The sequence below is a fragment of the Rhineura floridana genome, chromosome 19, assembly GCF_030035675.1.
Source record: "Rhineura floridana isolate rRhiFlo1 chromosome 19, rRhiFlo1.hap2, whole genome shotgun sequence".
Classification (NCBI taxonomy): Eukaryota; Metazoa; Chordata; class Lepidosauria; order Squamata; family Rhineuridae; genus Rhineura; species Rhineura floridana.
Genome location: NC_084498.1, coordinates 7,573,156 through 7,597,411, shown reverse-complemented (window position 1 = coordinate 7,597,411; position 24,256 = coordinate 7,573,156). Strand labels below are relative to the sequence as shown.

The 24,256-nt window shown below is 44.5% G+C and overlaps 1 protein-coding gene across 1 annotated transcript in view; it reads right to left on the bottom strand.

Annotated features, from left to right (window-relative positions):
* Positions 1-1,186: 1,186 nt before the first annotated feature.
* Positions 1,187-24,256, bottom strand: part of IFT81 (intraflagellar transport 81) — a 72,069-nt gene continuing 48,999 nt past the window's right edge. Inside the window, exons 12-19 of the mRNA XM_061603026.1 lie at positions 10,926-11,075; positions 9,399-9,527; positions 9,049-9,138; positions 6,971-7,057; positions 6,426-6,497; positions 6,258-6,343; positions 3,465-3,510; positions 1,187-2,341 (exon numbers count right to left, since the gene is read on the bottom strand). Of these exons, the coding sequence (XP_061459010.1) occupies positions 2,159-2,341; positions 3,465-3,510; positions 6,258-6,343; positions 6,426-6,497; positions 6,971-7,057; positions 9,049-9,138; positions 9,399-9,527; positions 10,926-11,075 (843 nt within the window). The 3' untranslated portion in view covers positions 1,187-2,158. The remainder of the gene's footprint in view (positions 2,342-3,464; positions 3,511-6,257; positions 6,344-6,425; positions 6,498-6,970; positions 7,058-9,048; positions 9,139-9,398; positions 9,528-10,925; positions 11,076-24,256) is intronic.

Here is a 24,256-nt window from a genome sequence, read left to right as displayed (position 1 = left end):
ATATATAATATAGAGCTTCTGAACCGCCTGCCATCCCCCCACTTCACTTACCTTTTTCCCTGCTGTCTTTTTGCCATCAATCAAGATAGCAGCCGAGGTTTCCCTAAGGGGCTGAAGGCTCTGCCGCCATCTTGATTGATGGCAACCCTGTGCGCGCAGTGCGCACAGCCGCAAGAAAAAAAGGTAGGTGAAGCGGGGGGGATGGGATGGGACAGGATGGCAGGTGGCTCAGAAGCTCCTGTCCTGCGATCCCTCCTGCAGCTGTTTCCGCGGATTGTGGAAGGGGAGCAGAGGGGCCCAGAGGAGAAGGGCCCCCCAAACACTAATCAGCCTAAGGGCCCTCCTCAGCTTAATCCGGCCCTCCATTTATTGTTCAAGAATAAGACAATGGAGCAGGGAGCTCTTGGACTTTGTGTATGGCTTTGTTGAAGATCTCTTCTGTTTTACATCTGACACAGAGGGGCCAAATGCTGACAGTATTTGGCTGCGAGTCAGAAAGCAAAACCCTTTTGACTTCTCAGAAGAGTAGCTTTGGGTGGTAAGGTGAAGTCTGACAGCCAGTGAACTCCTTTATGAAGCTTGGACACAATGGGGAATTGAACAAGTGTATGGAAGAATTGCACTGTAAATGTTACACTTTATTGTCTTTGTGACTTCATTAATGAAATATATTAATTTAAATATCAACAAAGAAAAGTCATACAGAGAGAATAAAGCTACAGGGAATGCTAAAATGTCAGAGTTGTAACAAAGCTAGAAGAGGTTAGAGTATCTTCTTTTCAAGGAGAAGATTAATGTTTCTAAATGACTTCACCACATGTCAAAGGCGTAAGGAACACAAGGAGAATCTTGGTGTTCCTGTGCCTCAATTTTACTTTTAGTAAAATTTAGTAAACTACTACTATTTTCTTTACTAGGGCACAAGCACACACTTTTCTGGGGATTTTGAGGCAGCCGGGCAGGCTCATGCAGTCTTAAAGGGAATCACCAGGGGATCTTATATCAACTGGCCAGACTTCTTTCCACAAGGAAGCTTTGGCTAGTGTTTCATTGCTCCAGGACTTTACTATACTCTAATTCTATACTATTGCACCTTATGCGCAGAACACTATCTTCAGAACTACTCCACATCAGAAGAATTCTGCAATCTATATTGTTGCTGGGTCAGCAATCTCAATGGACTGTCTTCTTGTTTAAAAATTGTTTTTATTAAATTTGTGCAGAATATAAACAAATACCAAAGACAAAACAACAGTAAAAATAAACAAACATGAGGCCACAGAGGAATCACAACAACCAGGATCAGCAAAGGGCTTATCCAGTTTTTATCATCCAAAGTCTCCAGATCTCAACCACAGACTGTCTTCTAAGGACCAACATATGATCTTTTTCCCACATGGTGGTGATCTGGTATACCTCACCAGAGTTCAGGAGGCAAACATTCCAACCTGCATCCTTGGGAAACTATACAACTCTGGCTGGAGCCAGGAGATGGTCATATAAACATCACCCTAAATGAAGTTACAGGCCTGTACATATTTTGAAGAAAAAAGCATGTTTAAAATTCTGGAAGACGTGTCAAGAATTCAAGCCTTGACCAAGAGGGAGCAAGATGTCAGCTTTGGGCATAACTGAGTGGGGCACCTGGGCTTCTTGCACGTCGGTTTGGCTCTATGGCATAGTTTATCCTGCTATATAAGCTCAGATGTAGATACTTTCCAGAATTAGAACTCCAACTTTTCTGGGCCTGGGGAGAGAGTATCTTTCAACTTGGCTTCTCTGTCAAAACAGCCAACTCTCAGCCTACCATTTCCATGCAGTAATTTCACTCTGAGCCCTTCCCCACTGCTTAAACCATTCATAAACCAGCCTCCAAGTGATGGAGTGACTTTCCATCTGCAGTGCTTGTAGAATGACCATTATCTTCTCTCTCTAATACAAGGGGTGGCTGAAAGGTTCTCAGTCAAATTGGGAAACCAACACCATTCTCTATTTAGGCTGAGATCTTTCCAGCCACCCTTGTAGCTAAGCCCCTGAACATCAGCAACAAGAAATTTAACTTGTGTAGAAAGAGTTGTAGAACTAAACCAATGTTCACTATAAAACTGCTGAGGAAATATCCCTTGCTTAATAGTGCCAGGGTACCAAGCAGCTAGATTCATAAGACCAGCCGGTCCTCTCCTCCTTCCTGAATGACCTGGCCAATGGACGCTTGGTTTTGCTGCTTGAGAAAACATTCCTTCTTGCACTCCATGAGTAGCTGGAAATCTCGCCACATTTTCACCTGCTTCAGATTTGGACCATGGCTTTCCCGTACAGCCTTCTGCTTCTCTCGCAGCTTCTGTTATTCAAAAAGAGTAGTCAAAATCATTCCGAGAAATGTTTCAGAGTTACAACACGCAGCTCCCACGGTGAGGTGTGAACATTTGATTTTCTTAACTAAAGAAATCCCGTTGCTGGTATCTGAAGCTTTGTAAGGCTCCAGTGAGAGTGTGGAGCTTTAATAAGAGCATGGAGCATGAAGTGACCCCCTCCACTCATTTCAATGGCCTGCACAAGCATTAAGTGAATGGCACAGCTGGTGGTGGTGCAGAACCTCTGTGTGCGGATCAGAAACTGACTTACGCCAAGTCAGAGCATTGGTCCACCTGGTTCTGTATTGCCTGTGCCAGTTGGCAGTGACTCTCCAGAGTTTCAGGTGGAGGACATTTCCGCTCTACCTGGTTTTGTGTACTTTGAAATTAATGTAAGAGTGGACTTTTGACAGCAATTCTACAAGCAACTGAAACAGGGTTAAAAGACAAAGCATTTTCAGGCATACAAGCACTTCTTTGATCTCTGGACTGAATTGCATTTATTTTGTGTATTCAGATCAGTCCATACTTTGCAACCTGGAGTGAATTGTGCCCTTGAAAGTATGAAAATCTGAAATTAAACTTTACAAGAAATCCTGTACTTAAAAGTATAACACTTGCATAACTGGATTTATACGGAAAACATTAAAAAAAGAAGTTAAGAAAAGGAATTATTTGTGCAAACCTGAACTTCACAGAAGATGGCTAAAATGTTCAAAACTCAGCAAGGGTCTTAGTTGACACAGCTATCTCAAATGTATTGACACCACGGACAACAGCTGGAAAATGTATTCATCTTCATCCAGTTTCTTTATATACCACTTCAAATTTGATCTGGCAAAGTGTCATCTGCATTACAATATGTTATCCCTGGGGTTTCTGGGTACATGCTGTTTGCAAAAGATAGTCAAAACAGCTGGAGCATTATCTGTAGGAAGCTGACTTCAGAACTGTTTCTATACTTTATTTAGAAAAGACAATTTCTCTGTGCTATAAGGGAGTCATTCTTGGAGGCTGTGCAGAAGGACCAGCATATGCTAATGACAGGCATGAAATGCTGCATTTTCTAAAAATGGGAAGAAGAAAGATTTTCAAAAAATCTATTGTTACCTTTCCAAGGTTTTCATGTTCTGTAATCATCCGAGAATATTGTTCCCTGAAGACGATAAAAACAAGCAAGCACTTACATTAATATAGCACTTTTAGAGTTTTCAAAAAGCTTCACAAGTAGTGTGTCAGTAATATTTTACAACAGCCATGTGAGGCAGGTCCGTATCATTATACCCATGTTGCAGATGGAGGTCTGAGGATTTCATTCACAGTTCTGGTTCTTGAGTAGATGAAACATGTCATTATAGAGTTTTATTTTGTTCAAACACATATTTATGTATCTTTCCCAGCTTATACCAAGGGCTTAGGAAAGTGGTAATAACCTGCCTCTCATATTCTCATTATGACCATTCTGTAAAGTAGATTACATGGAGTAGGAATGAGATTTCTGAAGCCACAGTGAGCTACACAGTGAGCAAAAAGGAAGTTGAGTGTGCACGCATGCACGCGCACATGGAGACAAACGTTTCAGGGGACCTTTCTAATTCAGCAGCCTATAACCATCATTCTGCTCCATTAAAATCAATGCACGTTTTTGCCTCTGGCATCTGTCAGATCAGGAGTCTTTAACAACTGGCTAAATGCGACTTGATTCAAGTATTGTAAGGTGCTTTCAAAACAGAAAGAAAATTCTTCCAGTTGGGGAACACACATTCACAAAGGATTCTTGAGAACTATAAATTCCACCAGGCAGGTGTTTGCAGCTTTCCACCGGGGAAGACAGGAGACGATTCCCTTTCCCCTCCCTCCCCGCCCCAGCCAGTTCGATTGAGAACTTGCCCTTGTCTCCAGGGCCTGTGCCAGCCATTTACACTTCCGCACCCCATAGACTGTATGTTCTATGGGGAAATGGGATTTATGCCTGGAACATGTTTTACTCTTGCAGGCTGGGATATCCATCTTTCTCATGGCTGGCACGCAGCTGCTGTAAGTTGTGCCAGGGCCAAAATGACCTCAGTTGCCCCCAAGAGAACACACAACTATAGACATCCTTTCCCACCTCTGTAGGTTCACCAAGGGCTCTTCAGCCCCAAAGTTGGCTGTTTATTTATTAAAAGGAAAGAGAACAAGAAAGACACCATAAAATTAGGCCTTTGAATAGCTTTTTGGCTATTTATAATGATGCCTGGAAAGAATGCAACTTAATTTTGAAAGTTAAAACTATTTTTAGAGAACAAAATTAACTTTTCACATTCCTCAGTACTGACTCCATGGAACAGAGATGGGGATCAGAATTAGGGCATTTTTGGTTCATTAGCAAATTGAGGTTGTGCATATGGGTCGTTTGAGCTTAGTTTACATTCCAGGGCCCTGAAAGGATTTCTAGAAACTTGCATTCTCTTTCCATTTTGTACATGCTGAATTCCTGCTGCCTGTCAAAGCCTCTGCTCAGTCTTATCACCCTTTGGATGCTGCCCTGGGCTCCTCTGGAGGAAGAGTGGGATATTTATTTATTTAATTGTAACGGAATTTGCATTCTCTCTTGGATTCCCCCCCCCAAAGGAAGTAGCAATCAACCATTCTGAAGTCTCATTCACCTTGCCCAGAAGCACTGTTGTCCCCGAGAATCTTCCTCTGCTATATGTTCAGTGAATTAGTAGATTTTTCTTATTGTGCAGTAAAAAAGCAAAAGTGCAGGAGGGGGCCTCAGCACGCACATGGAAAATGGGGACACCTCCTCCCCACCGCCCATCGCCACCACATGACCAGCTAGCAACCTGCTGTGCACTTTTGTGTCTTGTGCTACTCTCAGAATCGCTCCGTCTAGAGTGTGACAGGAGGAACAAGTGGGGGGCTTGGGCAGGTAGAAAAGTCACTAGCCTATATTATGAGTTAGGACCCCTTAGGAGTTGAGGGGAGGAGCACTGGACAGATATCTGCCACCAGCTGACTCCACAAGAAGCATGCTGGCATGCTGTTCCTTCTCTGCCTTACCCACTCTAAGTTCCTAGATTCCAGGCAACCTACAGCGGCCCCAATAAGCTTGGCATTTTCAATACATACTACAAGGTATGATCTGTAAAACAGCCACTAGATAACACCAAGGGCAGAGAAGTAGGTTATGGCAGAAAGATTCCACACACCAAAGGAAAGAACAGGACAAAACACACACAGACACTGACCAGAGAAACACTGGACCAGTCAATCACACAGCCAGCGGGTTCTGTCAACATTCATTCGCTAATTCCACCACAACTGTCCTCTCGCTTCTACTTTAGTTTTCTGACTGTTTCTCTTCTCAGGCATTCAACTTCTTTCCTCCATCGACCCAGATAACAAATCCCTTGCAAATATTTAGAGAGATGTAATCTGCTCCCTGTCCCTGGCTGCCCCTCAATTTAACCACCATAAATGGAGACCCACGAGATAAACAGAGGACATAAACAACATTTTGTTCTTTGAGGATCTCTCTATTTTTTATTATCTTTGCAACCCTGTTTTCATATGGGGAGAATCCTAGACTGAGCCACAGCAAACAAAGAATGTCACGGCTGAGACTCTGTTAATCTACTGCAGAGAATTTCAGAGAAACTTGATGTGTCCAGTTTCTTCTGGTTCAAGGCCGATGACTACACCTGCATTTGTGAAAGCTCATCTAGAGTTAAGTAATGCTCTCAAGTGTGTGTCCCTGGGGATGGTCTGAAGGCACAAGAGGCCAACATCTTTCTGAAGCTACGCATGTCTGGGTTTGGCCTCGATGGGAGGCCCCCAGGGGACCATGTGTATGCTGCCTTGGGTTGGTTCCATGATGGAAGAAAAGGAGGAGCTAAGTATAAGACAATAAATAAATACCTGATTGCCTTTCTTCTTTCCTGTGGGTCTGAAGAGACGTACATCTTCATCTCATCTTTAGCGCGCTGAAGGTTGACTTCTAGAATCTAAGAAGAAACACCTGAATTTAGACTCCAGCCACCCCTCATCTTAATGAAATGGCTACACAAGAGCCTTTTGCAGACTGACCCGTTTCATGCAGTTGATATGATGATAGCGGCTTTCCTCCTGAACACATTCCTCATGAAGGCCCTTCACCTCCTGTAGCAGGAAGATCACATTTTTAAGTGGCAAGACCACAAAAAGTCTACAGCATCAGGACCATTGTCAACAGCCCCATGACTGCACTGATGATTTAATTATTCTCCTTTCATCAAAAGAAAGAAAAAGAAAGAAAGAAAGAAAGAAAGAAAGAAAGAAAGAAAGAAAGAAAGAAAGAAAGAAAGAAAGAAAGAAAGAAAGAAAATTGCTGTTATGTTTAACTGGGCCGGGATGGATACAGGCAACAATTTTACCACATGTCTGCTCCTGGCAGAATTAGAGACCAAATGTCTGGTGCAACTTACCAGTCTGGTAAATGGGAATCTGTTCCCTACCCAACTGTGATGGTAAATAAGATAAGTGGACCTAAATATAGATCATCACTCAAGGTCCTCAGCACATGTAAAATCTTGCAAAAGAAAACTGGGGATGAGGAGTGAGATATGGAAGACAGCTCTGTCCTGTCTTTCTACCTGCTCCAGTGCAGAACGGTTACTCTCCAAGCCCGCTGCACAGCTGTCATACTGGGATTTTTTCTCTCCGCATTCTTGGGTTAATTCCTAGCAGGGAAAAAAGGGAGAAGGGCCCATGAATTCTATCAGCATGCGGCACCTGGGCAGATCATGCTCTTGTCAGTCTTGCTGTCTAAACTCAGCTACTGGCACACAGAGGCCCTTACATAAATCAAAGAGACTTCCGAGGTACACCTCTTGTGGGAAACCCACACTCGGAAGGATCAATTGGGTAAACTACAGCATAACTTGCAAGCTGCCCCGCCGCCATCTTTTAAAGCACACATCACTATCCAGGGCCATTAATGCTGTAGTGGACCGAGTTTCTAACTTGCTCATACCATAGCATGGTTTTTGACTTAGCTGTATTACAATCAAGCTCACAAGAGAGTTGAAAAGGATTGTGTTCCTGTACAGTTTGTACAGATATTTACTTAGGCCATGGGATTATCAACATTGCTAGCAACAAAGGTAACTACAGTCCAGCTTGCGCTAGAAAGCATGATAGGGTATACTATACTATTTTCTCCACTCCCAGTGAAGCAGCAAATTGCATCGGTGCATATAATGACATGTGTTTAAAATGAAAGCTTGCCTTCACCCACACTATAAAATAACTAAGGGTGGGGGGAAGCATACTTCACATAGGGGCAAAAGACACCAGGAACGTCTGCTACACAAGCCCTACTATAACAAACAGAAAAACTGTCCTGCTGGATCAGATCAAAGGTCCTTCTGGTTGAACCTTCTGTTTTTAACAGCAGTCAGCCAAATGCCTTGGGAAGCTCATGAGAAGGGGCATGACCGCCACCCTCAACATCTGGATGTCAGATGCGCATGCTGCTTCTGAACATGGAGGTTTCGCTCTTATTTAGCTTAGGCATTTATACCCCGCCTTTTGGCCAAAAAGGCTCTCAACAGTGGCTTTCAAAAGAGCAGCAACTCCTTGCCAGCGTTTGTGGCAGCTCTGTCTTGCTCTTCTTTATTTACTTAAAATATTTCTATCCCACTTAATCACTGGCATTTTGAAGTGGGGTACATAAAAACAAACCATACTTGAAATAAACAACAAAACCGTCATAAAACCAGACATGCCCACTGGAACAAGACAGTCTTAGTCACATGCCTGAAGTTCAGCAAGGAGGATGCCTGTCTAATCTCAGCTGGGAGGGAGTTCTGCAGGCTTGAACTGAAAGCACAGCTTGTAGTCATGGGGGACCACCAACAGAGTCCTTCCCTGGAAGCACTCCCCCTCCTCCAATCAGGCCCAGGAGCAGAGCTGGTGACAATATCCAGGCCAGGTGGACAGAGGAGCTGCTTTCCTTGGGCAGCTGACTTTTAGCCATTGTGCCAAGAGTTTTCACAGGTCCTTTGGATAACTATTCAATGGCAGTCTTCTCTGCTTGCCCCAGGCTCCTCTGCGCATCAGTTTTCCTCATCTCAGCCCGAGTTTCACCTAAGGGCTCTCAACACCCCTATCCTGCCCTGTAAAAACATCTTAAGACTGTGCAAGTGTGTAGCTGACACATAAGTGCTCTCTTAAGTTTGAGAAAAACACTCACAGGCCTAGCAAAAGACCGCATGATGCGACTCTCAAGCTAACAGGGGTGGACCTGATCAGGTGGGCGACCCCTGGAAACCTCATGTAAGAGCATGAAAACCAATAAGTAAATCAAATGGTAACATTCATTCAACTATTATTTGTTCCAGGGAGGTTTACACTTAAACAAAAGTAGGAGGAAGGGCGGGATATAAATCTAATATATATATAATAAATAAAGAAACAGTTTAAAAACCACAAATGCACTTGATCATCTCCCCAACATGTCTATTTTGGTTAGACCAGCGAGGCATCTAGTCACAGATAGTACTGCATGTTATTCAGCCGGGAGGCTCTGAACCTCATACTGCCATATGGGCAAAATTGCAAGGATAAATTTAGAGAGTGTTTGAGAAATCTTGTCCCACTGAAATCAGCCCAACTGTATTCCAGCAAAACAAAACAATTAACCCCCCCAGCCAGTGCCTTCTCCACTTACCTGGCACTTCTGTCGCAATTGCCTTAAATCTTTGATAATCGGAGCAAGGCTTGACTTCTTATCAGCCACCATAGCATTCAGTTTTTTCACCTGTTTGGCAGGAGAAAAACACACCATGTGAATATGCTATTAATAGCACAGCAAGAAAACTGGAGACAAGGAAGATGAGAGAGGCAAATAGAGGGGGAAGAAGGGAAAGTGAAGAATACAGTAAGGTGGGTGACAAATGGGGACTGGCCACACACCCACACCCACAGTCCTACTGCTGCTGGTAGAGCGAGGGAGACAGATGAAAGCACACAACCCCCTGCCCCCCTATGGAGCCTTTAAATCTGGTGGGGGATAATCACCATTTCGGACATGTTATCCAGAGTCCGACCCTTCATTTCATCCATTTCGCTCTTCACTGCAGAGACTCTCTCCAGCTCTTCCTGTGTATAGCTATAGCCAGAGATGCCCTTCTTGTCTTCAATTGCTTGCTGTAAGCATAAGGAAAAAAACATTTCTAAGTAGAGGTTCTGATGGCAGACAAACAGGTTCTGCAACTAAGAAACTGCAAGAAAGCCCTGTGTGAAGTTAAGGACCACCAAAGGTTTGTTTTTGATTGACTGAGCTATATATAAAAAAATTAAGAACAGGCCAGCTGCTGTGGCAAACCATCTGTCCTTAAAGGCTATCTGGGTTTCACTGGGCAAAGGACTAGGGAAGTCTATGGACAAACTGCGTAGCAGAACTTCTAAATGTCTGAAAGAACCAGCTGCATTTGCAATCATCTGTTGCTTTAATCTGTCAAGGATCAAATAATTCTGAGCCTACTGTTGCTATTTATTTACTGAGCCATGTCTTTCACACAGATTCATAATGTTTGATTAAGCAACGACAGACAAAACTTATGATCATCTTACAGCCTCCCTCACAGCCTGTTCTGCTTTGTTTTAGAAGAAATACAAGTCTTCTCTAAAGATACTGATTGAGAAAGAAAACACACACTTGGTTACACTGCTTTCCATATTTTGCCACAACTTCTCTGATAAAAATGTAAATAGCTTTAGGGAAAAGGGCCTTCTCTAAACATAAACAGCTTTCCAACAAAGGAAGTGATGAAAGAAAGGGATGATGCCATGGAAGAGGACTGTGAGAAAGGAGCATTTGGGATATCCAGGTGGCCATAATGGCTGCATCTTCACTGTCTTCAGTGGTCCAGTTCATGCATAATGATAAGTGAAACCGTGGCTTAGGGTAAACAAGGAAATGTGCAATTCTTGGAGGTTAGCATTATGTGCAAACCAGGTCAACATGTGTGTGCAAGCTGTTTCAATTAAAAACAAGACAAATGTTCAGCTTTTGAATACAACATGCTAGAACTGAAATATCATATATGTAAGTTCTTTTAACGTATGATACGTACTAGCTCATGTCAATAAAACTGTTTTAAAACTAAAGATCGCACCAAAACATTGATCTCCGCTTGAGATCAATCTTTTGCAGCACAAGTATAAATGTCACTCTACCAACAAAATCACCAAAGGCTTCAAATCCTCCCTCAAAAGCCACCCTTCCCCTAGTTCCTTGCCCCGCTGCAACTAAGCAAGCCTAAGCACATGTAATGGCCACAATCGAATATCCTTCTCCTGGGTCCCCTTGCCTCCACACCCTCCCATGACTCCGTTGTGTCTCCCATGTCAAATTTTAGAGGGCAAGCTCCTCGGGGCAAGAGGCTCCCCTCCTGTATTGGAGAAAGCCCCTCGTGCCCTGATGCTGTCATCCTAACTCCAGGCTTGGCCTGCTTGGCTTTGCTGAAAGAGCTGGAAGGCAGGAGATTCACCCTTGAGACATGCATTTCATGGTGTGACCAGGAAGATGGAATGGCCCATTACCAGCTGCTGCTGGATATCCTCGTGGCGTTGCTGTAGGAGCTCCTCTGTTCTCTGCAGGATGCCATACTCAGCTGTAATTTCTGCTATTTCCAGGCGCTTCTTTTTGTAAAGTGTGTTTTTGCTCCGAAGCTTATTCACGTAACGCTTAAACTGAAATAAGAGATAATAGGGACCTTTGAAATGCAAAGAAGTTGGAACTGCCACTTGCTGTTATGACAAAAGCACACCTCTCTGTCAAGTATTGATCTTATTCAAGAGTCCCTTACATACTAATAAAAGATAACCTTTTGAAAAAAGGAAACTACATTTTAAAATACAGGTTTGTGACATACATAGCCTTTCTAAGTATAAAACATTGCATCCCTTTTAAATAACAACTGCTTAAAAAGGTTGAGATGACGGCAGTCGGAGACCCCCAGAGTAACTGTATGTTCTATAAAAAGTGCCCCAGGCAAAGAGCCCATCGTGAAATCAACCCAGCTCATCTGCCATCCTGTGCAGTGTTGAAGCCGAGCCTTTGTCTACCTTGCTGTGCTCCTGCAACTATTTTTAAAGCCAAACACTGCAAACATTTTTAATGAAAGAACAAACCCACATATTGCTCAATGTGTGCTCTATGTAGACCAGGCTATGTGTAGCTTTAAGAACAGTCTCTTCTGCTGCACCAAGGCTCAGGACGAGGTCACAGGAGTCACACAAGAAAGCAGTTTTTTGCAAATGATTATTTCGGGGTTTGGCAGGGTGCAAATCACCCAGCATCGCTACTATGGGAGGGCGAGTTAAGCTTTGCATGGTCCTTAGCCACCTTAATCTTGTGCGAGAGGACTTTGTAACAAGGGGATTCTGTACCAAGATGTCAAATTGGGTTATGTAGGGCCTTTCTGGTCCATGGCAAAAATTTGGCATGCTATGGCTAGGAAATGCAATATTAAATCCTTATGTAAGCACAGACATTATTCTTCAGGAATATTCCTAGTAGGGTGAGCAAAGGATCTTTTTTAAACAGAGATTACTATAATCCACCCTAAGACACTCTGTTCCTGCAAGACCGACTCGTAGCTGAGATCTTTGGAGCTCCTTCTCCAGTGCTGACATCTTCAGAGATGGGGGGGGGGTATCAGAGAGAAAGGACCCTCAGCAGTGGTGTGCAAATCGCAGAATTCCCTCCCAAAGTGCATTTGCCTGGTTCCACCTCTGTTGTCTTTTTAGATGCCAAATCTGTCTTTCTAGATGCCAAAGTCTGTCTTTTTTCTCTCAAGCTTTTAATGGCATTTGATTGCCCTTCAGGATAGCTGGACCCACTTTCAATTTTTTCTTTCGTCCCACCAGCTTCCTGCTATCATTGTTCACTTTGATTTCATCTGCTGCCCTTGTGGATTGTTTCATCATTATACTGTTTCATATTCTTTTGTCGTTTTAATTCTAATATGGATTTTTAATTAACCCATACAATAAATAAATAAATGCTAGCCAAAAATGCATTATCCAAATGTTTTTGCCCACTAGCAGTCTTTCTTTTCCCAAGCAACTGGATGCAGGGTTTATTTATAAGATGCAAATGCACTGGATAAGAACAAATTGTTGGCACTGTGTTAGTTTTGAAAAATAAAATAAAATAGCCAAACTGGCCTTCTAACCCATGTCCTTTAACCCAAGTAAGAGATACTTGCAGATACAGAACACAGAGAGCAACAGCAAATCGTAACTACACTTCCTCAGTTTATTACATATACATACACATGTAAATTAAAACCAGTTTTTAAAGAAATGTTGAAAATAGCTGGCTGAAATAATGTACATACTATATGCTAACGCGAGAGGTTAGGGGAAAGTCAGATGTCAGTGACCGCTTTCCAGAATGGAAAGATGTAAACTAAATTATCCTACTTTTAAAAAACAACTATACTTTCTCAATAAACATTATTGTGGGGAAAAACACTGTATTTCCTTTGCATAGCTGTGAATTGCCTTGCCCTTAATATGGTTGAACTACTGCAACACAGTAACAAACAGTATATTTCCATAAATGTCTACTCAGCCTATTTGAGTTCAATGGGACTTACTACTAGGTATATATTATAGGATCACACTGATAGGGTGCAGTTCTATACCTGCTTACCTGGGGAAAATCCCCCATGGAACTCAGTTGGACTGAGCAGGTATGTATAGAAGTGAACTGTAACACTATGAACTAGATGGGAACCACGGGCTTTTGGGGCCCATTTGGAATATAGAAAAAGTGTTATGGGCACTATCAAAAAATGGCTGACATGGCAAATACACTGCACCACCCAAACTCTCCTTCTCTCTACAAGCCAACTCACCTCCCTCTAATCCATTTTTCTTTCCCAGAAACATCTCCTAAACACACATGCACACCTTTTTGAAACATAAGCCCACAGACATTCTGAGGAAATAAAGAGAGTGGCGGCTGGTGCTTCCCTGCAATGTGGCCGGTGGCCTGGGCTAAAAAAATAAAACTTAAGCAATTGGTTAGGGCACGACATCTTGCAGACGGACCCACACCGGAGAACACAGGGCTATGAGAGCTCTTATTGTGGCCCCTTTGGCAGTTGGTAGGACTTGCACCCAGATCTCACGCTGGGTGTTGCTGAAGCTGTGTCAGAATTACAATCGGATATGTTGGGGTAAATGTTTGCAATCAGGATCTCTCCTGATGCTCAGTTGTTCAGAATGTCACTGTGACAGAATGGGCCTTGTTTATTTATTTAATAAATAAAAATAAAATAAATGGTTGCCCTTCTGGCACAGTGGAAGACTCACAGCTTGGCAATGCAATCGGGGGCTAGGGGACTCGAATGGGAGCAGGAGATCAGAGCGGCCTTTAAAAAAAAAACACTTGTCATGTAGCAGAAGTTCCTATAAAAAGAAGAAGTTGTGAACAAGAGGAAAACTAACCCCCAAACCTTTTATATAAATAAAGTGCGGTACCATTGCTGGCAAAAATCATACTGAGAAAGACATCTGAGAGCATGCTTTGTGTGGTCATCGGGGGGGGGGGCAGAGCTTCAGCAAAGGGCATCATCCACTGGCAGACCTTTTGCTGGGAAGGGCCCCAGCTCAGTCGTAGAGCATCTGCTATGCATGTGGAAGGCCCCAGGCCCATTCTTTTGCATCTCCAGGTGAGGCTGGAAAATACTCTGTCTGAAACCACGGAGAACCACCACCAGCAAGTATAGGCAATCCTGAGCTACATGGACCACGTGCCTGACCTGATATAAGGCAGCTTCCTATGTTCTTGAGAGCCAGTTTGGCCAAGTGGTTAGAGTGCTGGACTACGACCTGGGAGACCCGGGTTCGAACCCCCACACAGCCATGGATCTCACTGTGTGACCCTGGGCCAGTCACTGCCTCTCAGCCTCAGAGGAAGGCAATGGGAAACCCCCTCTGAATACCGCTTACCATGAAAACCCTCTATTCACGGGGTCGCCATAAGTCGGGATCCATTGACATTTCCTATGTTCTTAGCACAAATTAACTCCCCCTGAACACCACTACCTTTCAAAGATGGTCAACAATAGGGGGTAGGAGTAGACCGCCAGTGGAAGCTGGTCCAGTAGAGCAAATGGGGTACCGCTCCACCAACCTCAGCCAGCCCCCACCTGCCTGCCTTTTTTCTTAAAACCAGTCCAGGGGATGTCACTGGCTCTCAGCTTCCTCCTCCTCAGTCTTAATGTTGCACTTGCAGCACTGAGCAGGCAGCAGGATGGGGACAAAACTAGAACTAGTTGGGGCTCTGCCTGCCATTGGCTCTTGCTCCACCTGCTGTTGGCCTCCTGCTTTACACTCTATCAGCCGACATTGTGGACCATCTTCTTCCCGAGCCATCCAAGCTGCTTCTGAGCAGGCTTGGACCAACACTGCACATCCTAGTGCAGCGTTTCCCAACTAGTGGGCCACCAGATGTTGTTGGCACCACAATTCCCATCTTTCCTGACCATTGGCAAATGCTGGCTGAGGCTGATGGGAGTAGTGGTCCAACAACATCTGGTGGCTCACTAGTTGGGAAAGGCTGTCCTAGGGGGATGGCCTCTGCAGTTTTCACCCCTGTGGAATGGATGATTTGCAGATGCTAGAGGCAAGGAACAAGTTTTGAAGGGAAAGGAATACTGCGCTGACTTACAGAAGGCAGAAGGAGACCTCAGGGCCTCTCAACCAGATGAACCAAACTGTTTAATAAAGCAAGTGCAATGTAACAAAGGGACTCTGCTTAACGCTTAAGTCTGTAGCCTGACTGCCTGGCATTTTTCTGAAGTGTAGGCCTCAACCTGCATGAGGCAACTAACAACTGAAACCATTATGCAAAACCAGCATATATTATGCTGTCTTCTCAGGAGAGAGAGGATTGTAAAAGTAGAGGGAAGTCATGACAAAGCGAAAAGCAGCGAGAACAAGGATATTTACACAGTGAAGAAAAAGAGAGCTTTACAAAACAAAGCACCACATAGCGAGCCTTTGATTGAATACCAAGGAAGTCCGACTCCACAAGAGGGAACTATCCGGAAGGGGCCCTCCCACTATGTTATACTTCCAGCACTCACCCAGTAATTGGAGGCAGATGTTCAAATGGGATTATCCTCCCAATCACATGGGTGACCCAATGGATGCAGCTCTTACTTTTGTGTACTAGGTTACTTTCCAGTGATGCAGAAGCCAGAGGTTTCTAGCCTGCCTCCCCACATCTCTCCATCCAGGAAGGCAAGAGACATCATCACAGTTCAAGGACACATTCCAGCCTGGCAAAAGCACTTGAGGAAGGCGGAGAGCAGAGCTAGGGAGGGCTGTGGCCTGGACAGTGTCCCAAGGGCCAGGTAAAGAGGCCTGGAGGGCTGTGGCCTGGACTGTGTCCCAAGGGCAAATTATAGTAGCCTGTGGCCTGGAGCAGGGCCGGTTCCAACGGGCGGCCAGGTTGGGCACTGGCCTGAGGGCCCCGCGGCTCTAGGAGCCCGAGGGGCCCTCCGCTCCCCTTCCGCGATCCCGTGTATTGCAAGAAAAGCTTTCAAGCCGCCCGCCATCCCCTGTGCTTCACCTACCTTTCTCTGCTGTTCGCACAGGGTTGCCATCAATAAAGATGGCAGCCGAGGTTTCCGTAAGGGACTGAAGCCTCTGCCGCCATCTTGGTTGATGGCAGCAATGCGTGCGCTGCATGCCATCAACCAAGATGGCGGCAAAGGCTTCAGTCCCTTACGGAAACCTCAGCCGCCATCTTTATTGATGGCAACCCTGCGCGAACAGCAGAGAAAGGTAGGTGAAACGCTGGGGATGGCGGGTGTGACGCCCTTCCCTGGTTCTCCCTATCAAGTTCCCACCTGCTTGTGGCTACTGCCTTTCACTAGGCACCACCAGGGACACCACCAGTCCGGACCGTCCTTTATATGGTTTCTCACTCCACTCTAGCACAGATCTCCCTAGATCCCACTGCTAGGCAACACCACCAGTCACGTCCTATAACCAATACTCCCAGAGACTTTGCCTGAGTCTCTCTCTAGGTGGTTACTTTTGTGACTGCATGCTTATGCTGTTCCCAACCCCCTTGTATCTTTATATACAAGCATACAACTCTGGGTTGCTCTGGCTACTTGACTTGTTACTATTTCTCCCTTCACCGCTGCCACCATTAGATACTGCTTCTGTTCAGCCTTGGTAATTACCTTGCCCTCCCTTCTGGTCTGTATATTCCCCAGCCAAGGATCAGGCCTTTGGTAAACCAAAGAAGTATTTATTTACTAATAACAGGAAATAACAAGATTACTTTAGGAATGTTTCACAAGCGTATGGTTTCATATATGGTTACTCTTTATGTTTCTGTTCATATATATCCTCTTTAAATATCAGCCAAATCCAATCCAAACTTCCCTCAGAACTCTGCCAACCCACTCAACAACCTCTCTCTCTCAACTCTCTCCTTCCAACCGACCCCCCTTCATCACTCACAACCCCCCATTTATACCTTCAGCTAGCCAGCCACTCAGCCAATCATCATCCAGCACACTTCAGCTTCTCACCCATGTACACCCCCTTTCTCTCTCAGTCAATTACCATACATCACCCAACAGACCCGCACTTACCATATTTACAGATGCTAACTTACAGGAACATCACAGCGGGCAGTTCAGAAGCTTGTCTTGCGATCCGCGGGATCACAGAAGGGGAGCAGAGGGGCCAGGGGCAGGCTAATGCCCAAGGGCCCTCACATTCCTGGAGCCGGCCCTGGCCTGGAGAGTGTCCCAAGGGCCAGGGAGAGAGGCCTGGAGGGCTGTATTCAACCTGCAGGCCGGAGGTTCCTCATCTCTACCCTATTGCCATTAAACTGTTTCTACCTGTGAGGCTTGCTGCTGCATCCCTTTTTCAGTGTTTGTAAAAACCAAAAGGTTTTTATTAAGAGGCTTATTTATGATGCATGCTTACCTAAAGAAAGCTGACTCTCTAAACTTTAAAGTCTAAATAAAACAGGGTCGAGGAACCTGTGGCCCTCCAGATGTTGTTGGCCAGCAAAGTTCATCTTCCATATCCATTTGGCCCTACTGGCTGGGGTTGATGGGAGATGGACTTCAGCAACCTCTGGAATGCTGCAGGTTCCCCACCTCTGCTCCAAAGACAACCCGGGACTTCCTACTGTTGATGGGAGGAGGAGAGAAAACAAAAGAATCAATGCTTGCAATGGCTCAAGTCTGGAAACAGACATGGAAAATTAATAACAACAACAACATTAACAACAACAACAACACCAGTATAGGTACCTGAGAATAATCTTAATTAGATACAGGGAGACTCTATTTAATTGTCTCAGCAGTATGCTATAAAAATGTTTGTAGAAGAGATATATTGAGAATGTTGGAGCAGATGGTCAATTTTCCTGCCAGCCCAATTAATGCAATAAAAGCTTCACAAGTGGTTAAAAACATTTAGCTTAAGCAAATCCTTGGCTGTGACAAGTTCCCAACAATCATTTGCAAGATATCGCAGGACTCAGCTTGGACAGCCATTTATGCATATGATTTATTACAGCCACTTCCATTCCCAGTTGCTGGGCTGGAAACTCTCACCCATTTCAGTGGGGTGTGAGAGTGCAGCAGCAGCTGCCACCAAACTCTTGGAGACAAGTTGACTTCTGGATCTATTGGAGGAGAAAAATTTCCTATATTGTCTGCTCATCAGACAGGCCAATAAGGCAATTTTAAACAATGAATATTGATTAGGGAAGTTGTTTCTGGGCACTGCTGGCTAATTCACCCATTTGGCAAGGCTGGCAGCAGAGCTGACAAATGTCCTTTTATTTGAAAACAAGACCTCTCTCTGAATCCAAAATTTAATCTCTTAAAGGACATCTCTCTTAATCACCAGGGGAACCTAAGTGAATGTCCCCTATTTAAATGAAGACAAATGTTTTGAAACAACTTAGCTGCAGAGAGCCAAAGCGTCCAGCTATGTACCTCAAATAATAAAGTGCCCCCTTTTTGAAATAAGGGGCATCAGGCACCCCCTGCTGAAGTTCACCTCTAGTGGCAGGCATTTGAGAAGAGACTCGGGGGCTTCTGGGAGTTCAAAAGCCTCAATGCTTGCTTCCGCCTCATGTTTTTATACATGATCCAGAGTCCATTCTGAACCTGTGGCAAGTTTACATGGGGAGATGCCTGGGTTCAACATTGCCCTGACCTTGAACCAGAGGTTTCCTCAGAAGAGAAGCAAGGGGAACAAGACTCTGCAGCAGATCTCCACGCTGCCAGTGACTCTGAAGTGCCCATGGATCCAGATATCACTGCCCCAGAACTCAGCCCCATACCAACTTCCTCAGTTACTGGCTGGCTCTCAGACCACCACCACACCTGTAAGGTAGGTTTGGCTGAGAGAGAGAATGATTGGCCCAAAGTCACTCAGTGGGCTTCATGGCTGAGGGAGGATTTGAACTCAGGTCTAAGTCCAACTCTCTAGCTACTACACCACACTTGGTTCCCAAGTAAAGAATTTTTCCATGGGGCTGGAGGCATTAAAAAAACACCGCCTCCCTTGCCCCTGCAGGATGAAATGGTACAGTCCAAAATTTGACTAGCTTAGTCTACCACCTCATTTTGCGTAACATTTCTGCATGATAATGTTAGGAGTTCGTCGCTGCATGCAGGTTTAGCCCCACACTTCAGACAAATGCCAATTTTTTTTGCAAGAAATGGAAAGGTACACAGCGTCCCCTTCAAGCAGAACTTTATACATTGCAAAGCAAAACACTTGCTTAAAGAAAGCATATGGTTCAACTGGTTGGAAGATCTCAAGTGGCTGGAAGACTCTGGTGCCTCTCTAAACAGACAAGACTTAATCAAGCCAGGTTTTGCTCTTCTTCACTAATCCCCTCTCTCAGAACTGGCTCCTTGCCTCCAGCAGCCACGACTAGTCATCTGTTCATGGGTGCGACCCTTGATGAGGTGCACATATCCTCTGTGGCCCTGCCCCTAGTCAGATCAAACCCTGATTTAGAAGGGTAGTTCTGGGGCCTTTCCCCATAAAACAGAGCAACACAGAACTTTAGGCTGATGCCTATTACGATGATTGTTTAGATTCTATTTCTTCCTACCCTTTCCCATAAAGTCTCAGGACAGGTTATAGCAATTTAAAAATACAATAATTAAAACAGTTAAAACAAATTGCAGTCACAAGAATAGGGTGGATCTATATATACTGTATAGAGCTGCACGGAGAAGGAAGGAAAAAGGTAGCCTCCTTTTGCAATATACCGAGTGATGAAAAAGGGTTCTTAGTTCCCGGTGGAAACCCACAGATGAGCAAATGCTTTATCCGTGCCAGCGGGTGCTCCAAGAGCATTCATGTGCACTAGGCCGTATTTTACATCTGAGCCACACTGTAAATTTGGCTTCAGCTGCTTCAAAAGTTCCTGGCTTCTGTAACTATTTGCCAAGCTTGCCTTTGTGTCATCTGTGAAATTATGCTGTAAAGAAACCAGCTGTCCCGAATATATATGAAAAAAAGGATTATAAACCTTTGGTCTATTAATTGTGAAAACAGTTAGCAGGAAGAAAAAGTATGAAGGAAGTCTGTGATCAAAAATGCCAGTCTCTCCACTCAAATTGGGAAAACAGCAGAGGGTCTGTGTGGTGCTAGATTTCCCAAGACTATGTCTAATTTGGGGAAAGGCCACAGCTCAGGGGCAGACCATACACTTTGCATGCAGAAGGTCCCAGGTTCAATTTCCAAGGCTGGAAAAGACCCCGGCCTCAAGCCCTGGAAAGCTATTGCCGGTCAGTGTAGACTTGCGTTTTTCAACCATACGTTCTTAGGTGTTGTTGGATTGCAACTCCCATGATCCCCAGACAGCCTAGCCAATGGTCAAGGAAGATGGGAGTAGTGGTCTGGGAACTAAAGTTGAAGACAACAGTGCACTCGCCGGAAGAGGCACACTCTACAGCCCAAGGAACTTCACTACTTGACTAAAGTTCTACAAGGGGTCTTTCTGTGAGCCTTTCAATACAGGAATCTTCGTGCGGCAGCAACTGAATCCATCTTTGGCAGCAAGAAGTCAATTTCCTACACCTTCCTCCAGGGGCTTCTGCTGTCAGAACAGAGGTGTGTGGTGAGAGGGAAAGGGACTTTTTGGTTGTGGTGCCCCCTTATGGAACGGTCAAGGCCTTTTTATTTGTCCCCATCTTTTAATCTTTAAACCCCAAGTGATATTTTTAGGCTGCTAATATTCTTGGGGTTTTTTTACCCTATTGTTGTTATTGATATACGTGCTTCATGATTTTATTGGTTTTTGTATATTTTTGTAAGCCATGCTGGATTTTAAAAAAAAAAGAATTAATGAAAGGGAGAGCATAAATCTACCTCTAGCCCCTGCCTGGCAACTGAGGAAGCAATCCTATACACACTTACCTGAGAGTAAACCCCTTTTAAATCAATGAGACTTACTTCTGAGTAGACATAGGATAGCACTGTAATCCCTCCTCCCCCCAAAAAACCAGAGGGCATATTTTGAACTGTGCAAGGCTGAAGGACCAGCAAACATAGCTCTGCCCACTGACTCACTACAGCACAAAAGTATCTCTAATCCCCTTGTTCCCAGTGCAAATACTGAGGGAATTCTGCTAGACTCTGTACCTCCACACACCTCCCTCCAAATTATGCACCTCAGACACAAAAGGGCATGAACAGATGAGATGTAGAAAGGCAGGACCATGACCAAGCTTTTGCTGCGGGCTCTGAAGCCAGACTAAAAGGGCTCTAGAGAATCAGTATAATCCATAAACACTTGGGAGTTAGACAGCTGCCAACGCACATCTTGCCCTCCCCACAAACAAGCTATTTTTGAGAGTTAATTGTTATTAATTTCAGAGATGTCCAAAGAGAGCTTTTTCAACAGAGGATTAATCACTGCCTCCTTTTAAACAAACTTTCCCAGCAAGTGGTTAATTATCTTTTTTACCTATCTGGCCACTTTAATCAGCCAGGAGAGGCAAGGCTTGAGCTGACAGGTGGCAGCCCTTACATCTCCAGGAATTCTGTCCACGTCTTCAGCCTGCACAAAGTGCAAACTATCCATACAAAACTGGTACATGGAGACCATCCAGGCCTGAGGCTGAAGTTAATGCAATGCCAAAGTTACCTAAACCTCCTTGTGTCAATCTCTTGCTCTATCCTTTCTTCTCTAGGCTTTCAGCTTCTTTCTTGACCAAGAGGACCCTGATCTTCCCAGGACTGCCCACAGCCATCCCCTTGTCCCTCTGACTGCAGACTACCTGCTCAGTGTCCAACTCTGAAATAGACAAGGGAAGAGCCGGCTGATTATTGGACCTGATCCTTTTGGAACATCTTTGCATTTGGCACTGATCTTGCTATCTCCAACTGGCAGCAAAACATTCAGCTGACAAAAACCACCCACCCACCCCAAATCCATTTCTATGAGATGAGTGCTGCTTTGATTTTGTCTCATTTTAGCATTCTGGGGAAAGAAAAAAATCTAGGTTCCCTAAAACCTGTGTTCAACTAAAAAAAAAAGAGAGAGAGTACAATGTGCTGCAAAAGGGAGCTAAAAATATCTCTGGTTTACCTAGGATCACTTGTAATTGAACCACCTACCCTTCTAAGCGCTGGAATGTGATTCTCTAATTTTCAGGATCTGACAGCTGCAGAGAGAAGCTTGCCAGCATTGTCTGGGTTTTCTTGTCTTTTTTTCTAACAGTGTCGGAAATTCTTTCAAGATATCCCTATCTTTGCCACAGACAATTTTAGCTGCTTGACTTTTTGTTGTTGCCGTTTCTACTAAAAACACCCCGGCTGCCTCCTGCCATTAGCTTGTCAATTCCAACCAGCTGTGTAAATTCTGGCCCTTGCTTAGGTTGGAAAGCTGTGCGCTCCTCTGCATCATTACAGGAGAAAGCAACACACCAGCTAGTAAAAACATAAGCCAGGGTTGACCTTTCTGTGGATGAAGTGCTAAGACCTCAGCTGAGGATACAGTTGCTGGTATGCAAGAGTCCAGGCAGAGAAGGCATTAATTCAATTGAGTGCCAGAGTTAGGGAGGGCTAGGCCAAAAGGGGACAGAGAAACCCAAACCGGGACGGGTGGGGGAAGAGAGGCATGGCAATCCCGGTCAAATAACAAATCATTAAGATCTCCAGCATCACATCCAAAGTATTAGATACACAGTGGTTTGCCTACAGAAACTAGACAGGAAGAAAGTGGTGTGAAGGCCACCCCCTGGAACTGTTCTCTCCCACATACTTGTAATTTGTTTTAAACTGTTTTTAATACTGTATTTTATATTGTTGCGACCTGCCCTGGGACCTTCTGGTGAAGGGCAGATAATAAATGTAATAATAATATTGTTGACCTGCAACCTCAAACCAAAAGAGGGTTCAGTTTAGTGCGTGCTGTTTTCTGTAGAGCTGGCCAGACAGCCCAGGGAAGCTCAGAGACACCACAAGGGGGCATCTCCTGTGCTAGTGAAGCCCTGTTAGTCTTCCGCATCACTTAGGATTTAACAAATCTCTTTCAAGTTCTTTTCGGTTGTCTCTTTTAAAACACTACGGGGCTTGGAGGGCTCAAATCTTCCTTGAGATTTAAAAACGCGGAGGAGATGCAAAATGGAGTTTATCACGCCAAGTCCAAAATAAAACTCTAACATGCTAAACCCATCAGTGGTATTTGCTCAAAACAGCAGTGAACGTGGAGCCAACTGTAGGTTGTTGTGGTCCTCCTTTCCATTTAGAAAAAAATTACAGCGGGGACATGGTAACATGGTTTATTAAACTATGCACAGTATGGAGAGAGCAGGTAAAGATAAGAGTTGCTGCTTCTCATGTTCTACTAGAGACTCAGGGTCATCCAATTAAACAGAGTGGTAGGAGATTCTAGACAGAACACAGTGAAGTATTTTGTCACACAACACATAATTAATGCATTTAATTCACTTCCCCAGTGATGGCCAGCAGTAGCTTAGATGGCTGTAAAAGGGGACTAGTAGCTTAATGGGGGGGAGGGGAGAAGGAGTGGCTTTTAACCAGAGCTTGGAAAAGTTACTTTTTTGAACTACAACTCCCATCAGCCCAATCCAGTGGCCATGCTGGCTGGGGCTGATGGGAGTTGTAGTTCAAAAAAGTAACTTTTCCAAGCTCTGCTTTTAACCATGATGGCTATAAGGAACTTCCATGATCGGAGGCGTAGGGCTGTGGAGCTGGAAGCAATTTTGGGTGAAGTCGGTAGAAATGTACCGACTCCGACTTCAAAATAAAATTAATATTTTAATTTAATATTAATTAATATTAATAAATTAATATACATTTGCCATTTATGAAGGAGTCGGAGTCGGACAGTAGAAAAACAGAGGAGTCGGAGGTTTGACATACCGACTCCACAGCCCTGCAGAGGAAGTATACCACTGAACAGCTCCTGCAAACCAGTGTGGGAGAGGGCCACTGCTTTCATGCCTTCCATGTGGGCCTCCTGGAGGCATCTGGTTGGCCAGTGTGGAAAGCAAGATGCTGGACTAGATGGACCCTGGTCTGTCGCAGAAGGGCTCTCTCACTGAAGAGGCAGACAGGCAGCCATCTGTTGGGAATGCTTTGATTTGGATTCCTGCATTGAGCAGGGGGTTGGACTTGATGACATTATAGGCCCCTTCCAACTCTACTATTCTATGATTCTATGTTTTTTGTAGAGAAGCTCCTATGTCCAAACCTACGAAACTAAGAACGTATCTGAATCTCAGTTACATTCACACGTGCATGTCTGCCCTCCCCCAACCGCCTTGCTCCACATTGCAACACAGCCATAAACTCAGCAGCCTCCTCTCACCAATTTCCTG